We start from the raw sequence: 17,385 nt of genomic DNA, 5'->3' as shown, positions 1-17,385 counted from the left end.
TTTGGAGCATGTGAGGGACTATGGCCAGAGGCATCTGCATGTATGTATGTGTGTATCTATGTCCGTTCGCATAAAACTCAAAAGATATTTGGAAAAATACAAACAAGGTTCAGGAAAGAAGGTGCCAAGTACATGGTTTGAGAAGATTACCCCTAGCCTTTTTTAATTCTGCTGTCCATTGAAATATAAATCACTGAGCTTTGACATCTTGAGGAGAATTCACAACAATTGACAGGGAGCTTACAAGCCGTTAACACTAACTTTTGGGCAAGTTTTCATAAAACCTAGTCTATGTACATATTCAAAAGGTTCACCCTCATGTTCCAGCTCTGGTAATGCCAAAAATGTTCATTTTGAAAAGCCCTATAATCATGTCTTGGCCTGCAATGAAGTCTACCGTATGTATTGATATCTGTAAAGAAACAGCTTGAAACATACTTAACAGTTTTTTAATGATATATGCATAATTTACTTTTCAAAAAAGCTGTAATGACTGTACTTCCTGATTTAATTGCATAAGCTTTATTCTACACATATAATCATATAGTGAATCCCCTTAGTGAAGGTTTGTCATTATTAAGTCAAAATTTTGTGATTTGTTTAATTATCTATTACTTATGCTTTACTTTTGCAGCATTATTAGATCAATCGCTCTCATTTTCTGTACCTCAGTATGTGTTTGCATATGTCTTAGATATTGATTGAATAATTTAAAGGAGAAATTAATGATTGATATATAAAAGTTGTACAGATGTACAATACATCGAACGATTTCATGGCTTTATTGCAGGTACAGTGGTATTTGTCAAACAAAGTATAAACGAGCTAAGACTGAGTTTGTCATGGACGTAAAATGATTATGACTGAAATCTGCAAAATTTAGAAGAAACAACTGCAGACTTTTGCCACTAGAGGGCAGTGCATAATACTGAAATGTCTTTGGAAACATTAGCCTAAATACAAATTCTGTAATTCAATGGGATTGAAGTCAAACTCATCAACTATTTGCTATTATTCTCATATATCAATTTTCAGGATTATGTATAAAATTTACGTTCTGGCGTGAAGTAAGAAATATTCATAAATTATTATCCCTGTGATAAAATGTTCATCAATCAGTTCTTAAACAAAACAAGAAGCCATGGTAGTATGGTCAGGTCATTGTTTGGTTCTTTTTGGTGAGGGGGTCATTAGAGTGGTGACATGCAATTTGTTTTGCATTCAAAATTCCAAAATTTCTTTCTGAACTTGAACACTTTTCCTCAAACTTCACTCTTTTCAGCATAGCTGCGAAAAAGAATTGTGATTTTTGCTCAGCATGTTTTTTTCCATTTTTGACCATCCCTTTCATAGACTTAATATTTGTTCCAGTCTTCTTTAGCAAAAACAACATGATAAACAGATGCAAGTCCAAAACTATATTTGAAAAAACCTCTCTTGCGTGCAGTCTCTTCATAGAAAATATAAAATCTGTTTCAATATCAGTAATGACATGTTTTTTCCTATTTTTGGTGTGGCTTGAAAGACAGCATCAATAGAAGTGACTACTGGTACACAGTGCTTTAAAAGTTTGCAGGTCAACCCATCATGCAGATTCTCTAGTATTGCAGACTGAGGCCAGAACTTATCATAGAAATAAGAGAAATCATGGACACAAGACATGAATTCCCATTTTTTTACATTTCAAAGTTTCTTTTTATTTTTGAAAACATTTGAACATCTCATGTAAAAGTGATCTGCAAGATGTTGGAAGTTTGGTAAACAACTGTTTGGATGTGTTCAGACTGGACAATCATGCATTTATTGTACAACTGCACCATAGTCTCTCCAGGGGAATTACTGTACCATGCATATGACCCATGCTTGGCCCAAACAAATGGCATTACATGGATATAATTGAAACATCATACGAGGACTGAGGATGACTATTAGCATTACGCAAACATCAAAACATTACATTCAGCACTTGTAAGCTTGAAGACAATGCTACTTGCAGCAACTGTGGCAACTGTGAACACATACTCATTCTTCCTAACGACAGCATTAAATGGAAAGAAGCTGTAACCTTTAATATCTTCCTTCAAGACACAATGTAATATTAAAGGTCCTTTTCATCTTCTTCTTGTCCTAAAAGAATGTTAAAATGTAGGTATTAGCCTTAACTAAGCCTATACAACACATTTGTTATTGTTGGTAAATGAATTCTCCACATGGATGAAAACTCAGATGTTAGCCATAACATTAGACTGAAAGATTCAGTCCTGCGCAGGCGCTCCAGCGCACTGCTACCTACGACCCTTTACTACGACTGAAGGCACACTGTTGAAATCCCGTTCTCCAACAAAATTTTGTTGGAACAAATCATATTACAGGAACAAGTTAATTGACAGTATGTAGGGTAACAAGACCGCCCACACCGCTCACTCATTATGGTCATTATGTACGTAAATAGCCAACGTTATGAATATTCAAATTACACTACTATGGTTTACATATTTGAGAAGTCTGTAATGTCAGTTGTGGGCGATACTTTTTTTCTTTTGAGTTTGCCGCGGCCAAGTACAGTGTGCCTTCAGTCGTAGTAAAGGGTCGTAGGTTGCAGTGCGCCGGAGCGCCCGTACACGACTGAATCTTTCAGTCTACCATAACATGGGACATGACAAATATACAAGCTGTGTCCAAAAGTTTAACGATGGGCATTTTGACATGTCTTTGAGAGAAGAACAAGAAACTGAAACAAGATCCAAGAAAAGATATCCAACATTACAGGTAGTGAGACTTTAAGGAGCACTCTCTGCTGCACAAACACTAAAAATTGGTTGCAACATAGTCTTATTCCTAAACATAATTGTGACAGACCACATCTAGTTGTGAAGAGGAAGCAGCTGAGAGAAAACCCTCATAAGATGGCTGTTCCATTCCTGACCCCTTTTACATTGTATCTGCAGTTGGTATCTCAAGGTTTGTGTCCACGTATCTTTACTCATGACCATGAGTGATTTTCAAAAGTGACATATGTTTCAAACCGAAGTGAAAGAGTCTTTACAAAAGTTTCAGAGGATCTTTAAATGTAATTGTGATTCAGTTTTATGTACCTGATACAGCCTCTAAAAAATCATGTCAATCTCTTCATGACAACACTGTGTATAGATTATACACGTGTGTTGTCATGTAAGATTGCAAAGGCAAAAAAATTTAAAGGTGACAAAATATATGAACAACTTAACAGAACTTGACATTTGAATTGAAATCCACATTAAAATAAAAGAGGGAAGGGCATATCATTGGACAATCTCCCTAAGGAATATTGTGATACAGGTTTTCCCTGCTCAGGGTATATCCCAGAATAATATCTTATTGATGAACAAGTCATCGTTGATGACACAGTCCCCACTTGTTAATGGGTACTTTGATTACAGGTCCTCAGAGAGGATAGAGTCCTCTTCATCAGGTCTGTGATAAAAATACTTTTGAATAAATTCGCTTGATACATGTCTGAGTTGTAGTTCAGGACATGAAAAAATCATAATAAAATGGCCACACGGTGGCCATATTGGATCGTATCACAAAACAAATAAATGTGCATATGTATGACATAGGTTAATGTCCTTGTAGCAAATTTGATTAAAATTCGTTGAGATATGCCTGAGTTATGGCTTGTACATGAAAAAATCATAACAAAATGGCCGCACAGCAGCCATATTGGATCGTATCACAAAACAAATTAATGTGCATATGTATGACATTGGTCAATCTCCTTGTACCAACTTTGAATAAATTCGCTTGATACATGTCTGAGTTATGGTTCTGGACATGAAAAAATCGTAATAAAATGGTCACATGGCGGCCATATTGGATCATATCACAAAACAAATCAATGTGCATGTGCATGACATAGGTCAATGTCCTTGTACCAAGTTTGAATAAAATCGGTTGAGTTACGCCTGAGTTATGGCTCTGTACATGAAAAAATCGTAACAAAATGGCCGCACAGCGGCCATATTGGATCGTATCACAAAACAAATTGATGTGCATAGCTATGACATAGGTCAATGTCCTTGTACCAACTTTGAATAAAATCTGTTGAAACATGCCTGAGTTATGGCTCTGTATATGAAAAAACCGTAACAAAATGGCCGCATGGCGGCCATATTGGATCGTATCACAAAAAAAATTGACGTGCATATCTATGACATTGGTCAATGTCCTTGTACCAACTTTGAATAAAATCAGTTGAAACATGCCTAAGTTATGGCTCTGTACATGAAAAAATTGTAATAAAATGGCCGCCTGGCAGCCATATTGGATCGTATCACAAAACAAATCGACGTGCATCTGTATGACATATGAATTAATCCTTGTACCAAGTTTGAATGAAATCGCTCCAGGCATCTCTGAGATATCTGCGTGAACGGACGGACGGACGGACGGACGGACGGACGGACGGACGCACGCACGCACACACGCACGGACATGACCAAACCTATAAGTCCCCACGGACGACTAACAAGTGATTTAAAAAATCTAAAAGACCCAATTTTACATCTGGAAACCCCGATATTTATCACATAATCCAGGAAAAGGCCTTTGTACCATGGCAGTAATGCACTTAATAATACATTGAAAGAATTCATTCAGTATGAAAGAAGCACCGGAGTTGTGAAAATGTTTTGCAGAGGGAAATAAAAAAATTGTGTTGTGTATCAGATGTAGAGAGGATTCTGTGTTGTGTCCAGTTCAACAAGTTTCTTCATTGTGATTTCAGCATCTGTGTTCACCTGAAACAACAATGAAACCATACAGTAAACACATTTCTCTCTATGTTAAAGAATTAAAATTGACAAAGACTTACAACCACATCAACTTAACCTCAAACAAAAATAAGCACATCAAGATTTTTATGAATTATATTTTATACCATTGACAATTTAAGTTTTTTCACACTAACATAAAAATATGGCCTAGCAAAAGAGATCAGCAATGAACAAATAAACATTCACTATGTTGTTGTAACAATTCTCATCCTAAATTTCAAGACACTGTAACTCCAAATATCTTAAAACTTAGTCTATATCTATTTCAGAGATGTGGTTAAACCTCATCTCTTTCAATGATACACGTCTTAACCCTTTCACCACCATGGTTTGTCCCAAATCCATTGTTTTCTATGGTAAAGTTGGACCTGTACACAGGGAACTGGGGGTGAAAGGGTTAAAGCTGTCAATGTTTGTAGCAGTTGGCGTATCAGAAATTGGATCTGGGTCACTATGACACCACTATGACATGCTATATCTGCACCCACCCTTCTATACTAATATCATGCTTGAGACATTAAGTGTAGACTAACCTTCAAAATATTTTTCAATTGTGGATTGTTTAGCACAGGCAGGAATACTTTCATTGATGCAATTTCCAAATGGACAGAGTCTAGATAAGCCATGTAGAGAACAGCTGGCATTCCTCGAACTTGACAACAATTCAACACTGTAAGGTCAACAAGAGACAAGTATCAACCAAATAGTCTCACAAAGAATGCTTGTTAGAAAGGCAACGTTAAAAATGTCAATGATTGGGCAAGATAAAAATAAATAAATTGTCCCTCAGAATCATGGCTTCTGTTTTTCCAAATTGTAAATTCTTATTTTGGTGGGGGTGGAGGGGGAAAAACATAGCTGCAAATTACTTCCACACAGTTTTCATTATTTCTCTTCATGGGAAATTTTATGAAGCTTCTTTCCCAAACACAGTGAATTCCGTCATTTAAAGCCTGCTGTTTCTATTTTAGAGTGAAAGACAGTCTCCTTAATAATTACCACCTGTACATAATATCAGATCACAGTATAGTGTAGTAAAACCATTGTGTAAAATGTGTCACAGCACCAGTGAAGGGGTCAAAACATACAGTCAAAGTCAAATGAAAGAGCTTAATCATTGGGCCACCACCTCCAATGACTGTATACTTATACTGTTTTCAGTGCTTTTAAATTTATTCTCAATGTTTTTTAACAATGTCACGTTCTGCCCCTAAAAGCACATTTAACTGCATGTTTAGCTCTGTAAACATAAAACTGTACATGAAATACACATTATTTTTGTTGATAAGTGAATTCATCAAGGGTATATATACAGGGAGTGTTGACAATCTGAATACTGGTCATTTCCATATTCCTAACCTTTCACTCTATTTTCCACTGTACAGGTTAAACAATGGCAATGAATTCAAACTACAGCAGTGCATTGTTAAGGAAGTAAACCATGAACAGACAGAGAATAGAAATACTGGAAAAAATTATCAGAAGCTGCATTTACCGGTACATAACGGTATTCTTTTGAATCAAACATTTCATCAGTGACCGTGTTCTTGTGTCACTATAAAGTAAATAAATCCACTGAAAGCGATTTTATTGTTTGTATGTCTCCAGAGATAAGTATCATAAAATTATTAGGTAAGTTTCAGAAAAAGAGAGAACAACAATTCTGCTCATCACCTCAACAGAGCTGTTCATGAGAAAAAATCCAAGCAGCAACTGTGTTTTCTCTGGCCTTAAGTATTTTGGGACAACTTGCAAAACAGCGTTGCAGTTTCACTTGTTGATGCATGAAAAACTTAGGTTAATCGTAAATGTTGTTAAAATCAATTAGGGACTTGCATCATTTCCATGACAATACCGGTAATGTGCAGAGAAGGTCAGTACATGCTTTGGAGAGTAGTGTTGGTAAATGAAGGTGCAGCACTGTTACTTTTTTAAAATAAATATTGTAAAGCAACCTAACCACAATCATTTAACCATTTCTATTTATAATATCTCAGTTAATTCTGAAGCTTGTAATGGGTATACACACCGGCAGCAGCCAACTCTGACACTGTGTTTGGTTGTGGAAGATAGGCACAGACAGGCTTGTCTTTGAATTCACTGCTACATAGACACTTGATGAATGGCGGTGCCTGTATTGGGTCATGTGATTTGTACTCTGTTATCTGACATGATCCAAGAATTGTCACTGATGGATTCTTTAGATTCCTAAACAGCTGAAATTAAGGACAAAAACAAAATTGTCTCAGTTCATTTGTCAAACTTTGATATTCTCAAAAGTAAATTTCATTTGATAAGAAAAAGCCAAAGCCAATTTTTATAATTATGTTTTATGACAAAATAGAGCTTAGAATAATTTTTTACATGTTGTCATCTCTTGATAGCTCCTTTTACCATGACTAGGATGTAGAAATTTTTCATTTGTGAAGTACAAATTGTATTTCCTAATTCAAACTCTTGCATAACAGAATAACTACTACAATATACTAGTACAACTGTTAGAGAAATTCTTTGCTGTAGTTTGAATTCACACCTGTTCAGTCCAACTAAATGCTTGTTCAGCAGAGACTTGACAGTTGCACTGACAGACCAATGTCTTTGGTTGACTTTTCAATCTGTAGAGAAAACATGTTTTATCTGTGTGCATAGTTTGATGAAAACTGTTACTGTCTTTGTTTTTCAACCCACTGACGACAACACCAATGACTTCATGTTCTTGACCTAGCACATAGGTATGCACAAAACCTGTGAAAAAAATTGGAAGAAATTCAAAATTACTCCTGCATAAAAGCAACCATATGGAAAGGTTTGTATTTATTTTCCACACAGCTCTTTTCTATAGCTTGGAAAAAAACTTGCCAAGAAAATGTTCAGAATTCAGAAACTTGCTTCTTATAGTAATTTTTTTAAGATTTACAGATTGTTCAAAAATTTACAAATTCATAAGAAAAAAAACTCTTCATCTTTTATTAATATTGATAAAAATTCACTGATGCACACATATAGTACACTGTACTGTGTTCTTTATATGACATTTAGTAATCTAACACTCATTTACAGACATATCTACTGAACTAATACAAGCATTTGCCACTGAAAATATGAAACATGATATAAATTATTAGTAAGGACAATTTTTTAAGTAAAGGCTCGATAAAATATAACTTACAAAATGATCATTGGTATACTGCTAGTAACATTCAAATTGCTAATGAGATGTTATTCTATAAACGATTATGTTAGACACTTTGTTTTCAGTCTGTTGCATGTCTTGTCCTTGAGTAGGATTACAGCCTATCATTTCCTGACACAGATGCAGCCATTGTAGATTGATACTTCACCTACCAGTACTTCTCCTTTAAAAGACGATGATAACACTGATGATAGTCATGATAAAGTGCTTCTTAATATTTTTTGTTGTTATGTTTCCCTTACACTTATTGCTACTTACTTGCAAAGGGCTGTAGCATTTTTATGGTGCATGCATTTTAACACAAAAGAGTGATTGTGATGCTACATCTTGTAGTTAGTCATGGCTCTACTAGTACTGGTAATTACAGATGAAGAAACAGGCATTTAATAGGATGCATCTGACTTAAGTGTTACTTATTGACCACCTACTCACCGGTTGCTGCTGGTCCGATAGCCAACAACAAATTATCACAACTCAAAATTTCATCCTTGGAGAGACCAATTTCAGCCCGGACATCTGGACTCCATCTCAAAACTGGGCTATAAACAAGAATTGGGTTTATGGCTGAGCATAAGTGTGTTCTCTTAATCTGTAAAAGACTTCTGTTACCACTGTGAGAAGTATTGGGTATACAATGAAATATGTCTCACGGTGGTGGATTCGGCAATCTAACATACAACACAGTTTTAACAGGTAAGAATGAACTTTATGAAGTGAAAGTGAATTATTTTATATGATGCAATATCGTATACACTATGCTTTTCTTGGCCAAGTCTGTCTATCTATCTATCTGTCTATCTATCTATCTATCTATCTATCTATCTATCTATCTATCTATCTAGAGCCTGATATCCAAAGTTAAACAATGCTGAGTGGAGCTTTGGGTGTCCACGGTCTTTTGTGGAGGGACCGTGGGGTGTCATAATGACAAGAACAAAAATGCTGTCTAAAAGATGTAAGTTTTGAAGCTTTTTTGAAAGTGTTGACATTTGGAAAGGTTTATATGTTCGAGGGTAGATAGTTCCAAAGAACAGGAAGAATATGCAGCAACTACATAGGAAGTCAGATTCTATCTTGGTGTGTGGAGAAGGTGATTATCTGATGAACGAAGACTGGGTGATGAAGAACACCAGAGTATTAAGTTCCTGAGACATTATGGAGAGAATAAAGTTAATAGGGGCTTGTATGTGATGAGCACAAGTTTGAACTGAATATAATGACTGAATGAGATGCAGGAAGTTGATGACGTTGCCTAAGAACAGATGTACTACAGTCCAATTTCATAGTTTGAGTGTCAATTCTAGCTGCTTTATTTTGGGCATATTGTAAACTCTGTAACAGGCCATTGGCAAGCTATACAATATAGCATTAAAATAGACAATCTTTGAAAATTTTATTACAGCATGGACAAGAATGGCAAAGAAATCCTGAGGCAAGTCCTTTCTGATGCATATGATTTTGTGGAGAAGGAAATAAATGGCATGACAGGTGGTACTGATGTGTTGTCTGAATGTGTGTTTGTTTGTCAAAATGCACAAATGACCCTTGCAGCTGAATTAGGCTTGATAAATACTTGAACAGAAATTGACATCAGTGAGTGGTGGTAGTGAATCATAAAATTTGGAGTAAATGAAAATAACTTTTGTCTTGGCATTGTTCAACTTCATTTTTTTTTGTTATTCAATTCATAATATTGCTGACAAAGTGGAAAAATGCAGATGGCAAACAGAGGTGGTCCGAGAAAAGAGCTCTGACATGCTCTTAAGTTATAATAACCGTGACAATATTTTTCCAGTTTCTCTAACTGACTGAAAATGAATAAATAATATATATATATATATATATATATATATATATATATATATATATATATATATATATATATATATATATATATATATATATAATCTGCCAGTATTTCGAACGAGTGTGACATCATCGAGGACAAGGGTTCCCCCAACATAGCGGCAGTATCCCTCCGGTCTTTTTCCTTCGGATATTCTCACAAAATTGCAATGAATATAGCCGTCACGACCGAGGAAAGGTGAAAGGGAGATGATTAGTATCATCAGGTGCAGCATTTAGGTGAAGATAAAGTGATACTGTCAAAAAATGCTTCGAAATTTACAGAGGCCGTGCCATACATAGCGACGATTTGCTTTCCCTCGTTATAATGTACAGTACTGCACGATCGAATCCGGGGATCGAATACTCTCTAATGAAGTCGTCAGTTTGTCAATGCTGTTTCAAAATTATGTCAAATTTTGACTTTGGGTACAACATGTGAATAAAACCGCAATTAAACTGTACATCACGTTGTTGTTGTTGTTGATTATTTATGCAACGTCAGTGCACCTGTGAAAATAAATAAATGATGTGGAGTGTGATGCAGTACGCGATAGGAAGATTGCTGGATCGATTGCGTTCTCAGCTCATACTGTTTGAAATTATGGGGGTTAGCCTTATGCTGTGAACTTTGCCATTATTATGAATGAAACCAAACAATAAACTTAACATTAAACAAAGCAGAATGGCAAAACATTAAACATTTTCCATTTCCTGTTCATTCGAGCCAGCTAGTTATCGCTTGTGTCATGCATATATCTGTGTCACTATGATGAATGCACTTCGTCTCGTACCGCGGCTCGGATCGAGGAGTGCACGACTAGACTCACATAAGTGCACGGGAGAGCCATTAAACTCCCCTTTTATACCTCATTGATAACCCCCCCCCCCCACTGAAATTCAAGGTAATAAATTCCTTAGCCGATGCTAAAAGCTTTATTTATTTATTTATTTATTTATTTATTTCGAACTCCAACACAGATATGATACAGTTAAAAACCATATACATCCGCACTTACAGGAGGATTTTAGTAAAAAATACAAATAACACGATGTTACAGGACAAGAAAGCAAGTTAAAACAAATGACATGCACAACAAGGACAAAGTAAAAATTCAAAAGCAAATGCTTTTAGCTTTTCTTTTAAAACTCGAAACAGGAATGTTAAGGTGGTTGGAAAGGCTATTTTTGCACAAATTCTTTTCTCAGAGTTAATGTCAAGTTTCAAGTGTTAGAATCAAGATATTTAGTTCAAATTTTCAGGATAACTCCCTCAGTTAATATTTTCTCCAAAGAATATAAAAATTGTATATTTGCAGCCATGATTTTGAAATATGACACCAGTAAATATTAAAATTTAATTTTTCATATTTTTTTTACATATTTGAATTTAATAATAATTGGATAGTATTAATATTACCAATTTAGTTATAAATATGTTGACACTATTTATTGTAAGATTTGTACGGCAGGATTTGTAAATAAAATTTGTTTTTATGATTTTACATGGGTTTATATATCAAAAAATTATTAAAAATTCTTTCAAATTTCAAAATGTGATTTTTCAAAAAGTACTTCAAATATTGGAAAATTGTGCCATACAAATCTTATCTGTAACCTTGTTAATAGGCTGTAAAAATTCCATGTCCATATCTCATTTCAAAGTTGGATTAAATTGGTATACAATTTATGTAGGAAAACTGTTATTCTGTCAAAAATGTTGAAAACAAGCCATATTTGCACCCCTCTTTTGAAGTCATAGAGCAGTTTTTTGGTTAATCTCACTTTTGACACCTCTTTGACACTCAAAGAATCTAGAAATGCATTTACAATAGCAGTCACTCACTCTGAATGCCAGCACCGCCTTGTCAAACTTTCCTGAAAAACAGCAAATAATGACTTTCCCTTTTCAAACATTTTATTAAAAGCTAGGGGACCTCTACCATAGTTAATACACTAAGGACTCCCCAACTTCTTCTTATTTGGTCAGTTTTTCAAAAGTTTTAACAGGCTATAACTCTGCAATGCCTTTGACCCCAAATGTCTAGTTTTTTTTATTCCACAGAGAATGTGACTACTTTTATATTTTAATAGTTTTGTTGAAATTTATAACTGACGCTCTAGCCTTTCCAACCACCTTAAAAATTGGTAGACATTGATAAAAACTATTATATAGCTTTGGAATGCGATTAAAAAGTGAATTGCTAGTAAATTTAACTCTACCACCAGGTTCATGAAATGTCCGTTTCTGTCTAGTTGATCGCCCAGGAATGTGTAAATTAAAAATTGGTTGGCAATCAAGAAGGGCATTAATTGATTTGTGAAGAAAAACAGGTCAAAATAAGTGCGCCGTTTAGACAGCATTGGTAAATTAAACATAACACACATATCATCATATGAATAATCATCAAACCTTACATTTACAAGATAACACAAATATTTAACAAAGTTACGCTGTACAGCTTCCAGTTTGTCTGAGTACACTTTGTCAATACTATTCCAAACAACTGATGCATACTCGAGTTTAGTTCTAATGAATGTTTTGTAAACCACGAGCAATGCATCCACTGACAACCGTTTGCCAAACCTTTTTAGCATGCCAAGTAGTCTTCGAGCATCAGTGACAATTGAAACAACGTGAGTTGAAAAAGTTAACTTTGTGTCTAGTGTCACGCCTAGGTCACTGTAACTATAAACAGTCTTCAAGTTGTGAGCATCAATATTATAATCCCTCTCAATTGGCAATCTTTTCAATGAAAGACGAAGTACTACACATTTGTCATAATTAAGGTGCATTTTCCATTTCTCAGACCATGTGGACAAGTAATTGATATCTTCTTGTAACATTGAACAGTCATTCACACTACGTATTATCTTAAACAACTTCAGATCGTCTGCAAAGCCTAGGGAGCCACATTTAAAATTACCAAATATATCATTTAAATAAAGAATGAAACACAGTGGTCCCAGTTGTGACCCCTGCGGAACCCCGGACTTAACTAAGACAGGTCTGATCTACACCCTTTAACATTAACTACCTGGGATCTATTAGTTAGGTAGCTACTAAACCAGTCAAGGAGGGCGTCTTGTATTCCATACTTACTAAGTTTGTAAACTAAATATTTATGATTTACTTTGTCGAAAGCTTTGGAAAAATCTGTATATATAACATCCAACTGTCTTGTCTCATTAACAGCAATACGAGCTTCATTAAGCAAGACAGATAGATTAGATTCACATGATCGCCCAGGCAAAAAACCATGCTGTTGTTCAGACAAAACACACTTTACATGGTTATATACATGCCTTGAAATCATTTTCTCACACATTTTCGAAACAATTGACAAAAGGGACACTGGGCAATAATTTCTAACGTTAGTTTTTATACCCTTCTTGTGTATAGGTACAACCAAGCTTTCTTCCACTTTGTAGGGAAAACTCCCTCATGGATAGACCGATTATATATGAAAGTTAGTGGAATGGAAAGTGCATCAGCACATTTTTTTAAAACTATCGCTGGCAAATTATCATCACCCATTGCCTTATGTTCATTTAGGGCTAAAAGTTCCAACTTCACCTCTGACACAGATATAGTGAACTTACGCAAAGGATCATGTAATTGAGTGTCTAATTCAGGAATGGTAATGATGTCATCATTTGTAAAAACAGATTTATCATTTGCTTGACAACATTACTTGTGGATTTTTGTACATTCGATTCCTCCCGTTCGGTGATAAATTCGTCAATTTCAGCGATTTACATGTACGCTACTTCTAGAAGCTGAAGAGGTTTTAATTTTACGGGATTGAGAAAGAGACAAACTGTCACAATCATCGTAATCAATATGTGTAGATTTTTGTCACATGTTTATGAATACCTAATTCCGCCAAAATTCTTCAGAACCTAAGCTTACTCTATTTTCATCAAGAAGCTAGGCGATAATACTGCCGACAAAAAGTCGTTAACCTACAAGTACCACGGCAGTAGAAAAAAGTTCTGACTGTGTTACCCTACTTCTGACGTCAGAAGTAGGGGAATACGGAAATCCTGTATACCGTATTACTATTGTGTGATGTCACACTGGGGGAATAACAGGGTCTATGTATGTGATAAATATATATCATGTATTTATATATATATATATATATATATATATATATATATATATATATATATATATATATATATATATCTAGACGTGGAACTTCTTGTGATTACTCTACAGACTGTTTCATGCACTTGGCAATCGCCGGGAGTGATGTTGGCGGGCTCGTTGCTACCTATATATAGGGTCAGGTGTATATGCAAACGAGGCAGTTGTTCTGGCGCGTTCAAGTGTTAATGAGAAGGAATTTGCTTCTGTGTCTACATTTCGAAAGAAATTCTGTACGTTTGTGTAGCAGTGTTGACTTGTCTGGGTTGATAACGTGAAATTTCTCTGTGATGCAGAGGTTACAGCATTTTGTGTTGGTTGAGTAAGGCTGGGCTCTGTCAATGATAGACCATGTGACGTTGTATTTTGGGTTGCTGTCCTTAGTTCCATATGTATTTTGAGAGTTCCGTGCTGTTCCTGTGTTTTGATGTTTTGAAAGTATTTTTGTGATATGTATATCTTGTTTTGAAAGCTGAGTCCGTTAGTCCGATATAGTGCTTTGTATCATTGCTTGTATTTACGATGGCTTTGTATACTACTGAGGGCATGAGACAGTTTCCGGGCAATGGGCAATCTTCTTTTTTACAGCAGTTACATGACTTGGTTGGTTTGTTGTCGTTGTGTAGGAGGTGGTTGTTATGGGCTCTGATTATACTGCCCATATTTCTTGTACAGCTGTAGCTGACTTTCACGTTGTTTTTATTGAAGATCTTGTGTAATGGATGTCCTTGCGGGAAATGTAATTTAATGAGGTTCAGAAATCTTCTGCCAATGTTTGTTTTTACTGCTTTGTTGAATGGTGGGTTATACCAGATTATCTGCCTGCTTCCTGATCTTTTGGGGGCGCTGCCGGTCGGTGGTCGATTACATTTCATGTTGTGCTGATGGCCACTTCTCTTGAGTGCTGTTTCGTATTCAGGGGCAGCCTTTTTGAATGTAGCTTCACAGTCCGATATGGTTGATATTCTTTTGTTGACGGAGATTGGAATTTGCTTTAGGATGGGTGGTGGATGGTTGGATCTTTTATCAACGTAAAGCAGCTGGTTATTTGCTTTGCTGTAAGGTTGGAATGTTCCATTTTGCAGGTTGAGTGTTACGTCGAGAAAATTTGTGGTCTTGATGTTTACTTGTATGGCGTAGGTCAAATGAATGGAACGTGGAAATGATTTCTTTCTTCATTTTGTTGCACTGCCTTGGTGATTTGATGTTTGTGACTGCAAGGCTATCGTCTCGGTAGAGGCTGACATTAGTTTTTCCAAGTATTTGGCTGAGTGATGAGAGGATGTATGCTCCTACCAGTTCGCATATCTCGGCCCCGTAAAAACTACCCATTGTCACGTCGAACATGTCATCGGTGGAGCTTTTCTTGGACCATGCTGATTCTTTGTTATGTAGGATGGACTTTCTTTAATGCATAATGATGTTCAACTCTTTGTCTGTGATGCTGGTATATTTTTATGCGTGGTGGATTGCGTCTGCTAGCAACTTCTTGGTGATCGAAGAGTAAAAGACTATGATGTCAAAGGCGATGAATGTGCTGTGTTCTCTCCGATGGATGCATTTAAACCAGTTCGTGATGTCATTTGTGTTCTTCCATTGATTAAGGTGCGTCTTACGCAGTATATCTCGGTTTACCCGGTCCAGGATGGTTTTGCTTATGATGCCTATTTCTGATTTTGATGGTTTGATGAGCCTGCAGGTAGGTTTGTTTGCAAAATTTTCCTTGTGGTCTTTTAAAGTTACAAAAGCTTCTTTTTCTGCCATGGTTTCCACCCTGTCGTCGATCTTCAGTTTTTCGGTGATCAATTTAGCCTCTCTGTTGATGTCATTAATGCTGCTATCATTCTCTTTCTTGTAAGATTTGGTGATGTTCTCGTGGAGTTTGTCATAATGTTCTTTGCTTACTTTGTAGAAGTTCGTTGTCTTGTCGGCTGGAATGATGAGCTTGTCAGCTTTCTTGATTGTGTTGGAATCATGCTTGAGTTTGCTTTGGAAGGTGCATTGGACGTTTCTGAATTCTATCGTTTCCACCATTTTCAGAACGTCACGTCGTCCTCAAAATGTTTCAGCTCATCGAGTTGCGGTGGGTACTTGCTAGTTTTGAATCCATAGGTTTCTGTATTTTACTGGTTGTCATCGTGTTTCTTGAGATAGTGAAGCGCTTTCCATCTCATCCAATTTAGAGCGCTCTCTGTTTTTTCAATCAAGATCTTCTTGTATTCTTTGATTGAAGGGATAGGGATGTTTTTCATCGAGAATCCAAAATTCAGTTGTTCCATGCTTGTGCCAGACTTAACTATAGTGCTCAACCTTTTTAGTGGGGAGCTTCTTATCAGTGGCTTGGTGTCAATTCAGGCAATGTATAGTGCTGGATGCGTTTCCGCAGGGCATAGGTACTGCTAGACGTGGAGCTTGTCGTGATTACTCTACACTATATATATATATATATATATATATATATATATATATATATATATATATATATATATATATATATATATATATATATATATATATATATATATATATATATATATATATATATATATAGAGCTTGTCGTGATTACTCTACACTATATATATATGCCAAGTTCAGAGGTTGCCATAAAGCCATTATGGTGATAACAGGGAGGGCACATTGTATACATTTTGTATATATATATATATATATATATATATATATATATATATATATATATATATATATATATATATATATATATATATATATATATATATATATATATATATATATATATATTGCGCCCCAAAGCTACTCCCTCACTCTCCTTCCCGACCAGATTATTATAGTATACAATTGTGTTGCACAGAGAGTGCACATACTAGAAGACTCGTGATTGATCGATCATCTCGTACTTGTAAGTTGTGGTGAGTTCATGCCAGTGACAGTAAGGTGTATGGTGGTTTAAGCTAACCTTACAATTTCCGCTTTCTCATCTTCTTCTTCGTCATCATCAGCGTCAACTCTGGATGAAGTTGTCACAATCTCTCCGAAGAAGGTTGCCATTCTTACACACAGGTACTAGGTGCCCTGCCCACGCACTTAAACTGTGAGGTCAGAGTTCAGGGGATCAAAAGTCAAATAAATTAACTTTTTACCAGAGTTGTGCTGTGTTTAACTTTGCCTTTTAGATTGTTGTATATTCGGACAAAGAACAACTACAAACCCTTTGGGGATAACCTAAATTAAGAACACTGATATTCTCGACTTGACACTGGAGAGAGGAATTTGGAGTAAACAAACAAACATACAGGTTATTACAGGTCAAATTTATCTATTCACATTTGTGTTCGGATGAGAGAACATAAACTTGCAATACGTTTCATCATCTTCAAATTAGGTAACAGACTACATGACC

General features: G+C 35.7%; 1 protein-coding gene across 1 annotated transcript; it reads right to left on the bottom strand.

Annotated features, from left to right (window-relative positions):
• Positions 1-1,661: 1,661 nt before the first annotated feature.
• Positions 1,662-17,250, bottom strand: LOC139141759 (proteasome assembly chaperone 1-like). The gene is made up of 6 exons (XM_070711402.1): positions 16,942-17,250; positions 8,440-8,546; positions 7,348-7,559; positions 6,844-7,030; positions 5,348-5,484; positions 1,662-4,778 (listed from the first exon to the last, which is right to left on the bottom strand). Exons 1-6 carry the CDS (start codon positions 17,031-17,033, stop codon positions 4,704-4,706), a joined length of 810 nt encoding a protein of 269 aa, XP_070567503.1. The 5' UTR covers positions 17,034-17,250; the 3' UTR covers positions 1,662-4,703.
• Positions 17,251-17,385: the final 135 nt, after the last annotated feature.

This window comes from Ptychodera flava, chromosome 10 (genome assembly GCF_041260155.1).
Source record: "Ptychodera flava strain L36383 chromosome 10, AS_Pfla_20210202, whole genome shotgun sequence".
Taxonomy (NCBI): domain Eukaryota; kingdom Metazoa; phylum Hemichordata; class Enteropneusta; family Ptychoderidae; genus Ptychodera; species Ptychodera flava.
The sequence above is the reverse complement of the archived record's forward strand: the minus strand, read 5'-3'. Positions and strand labels throughout refer to the sequence as shown.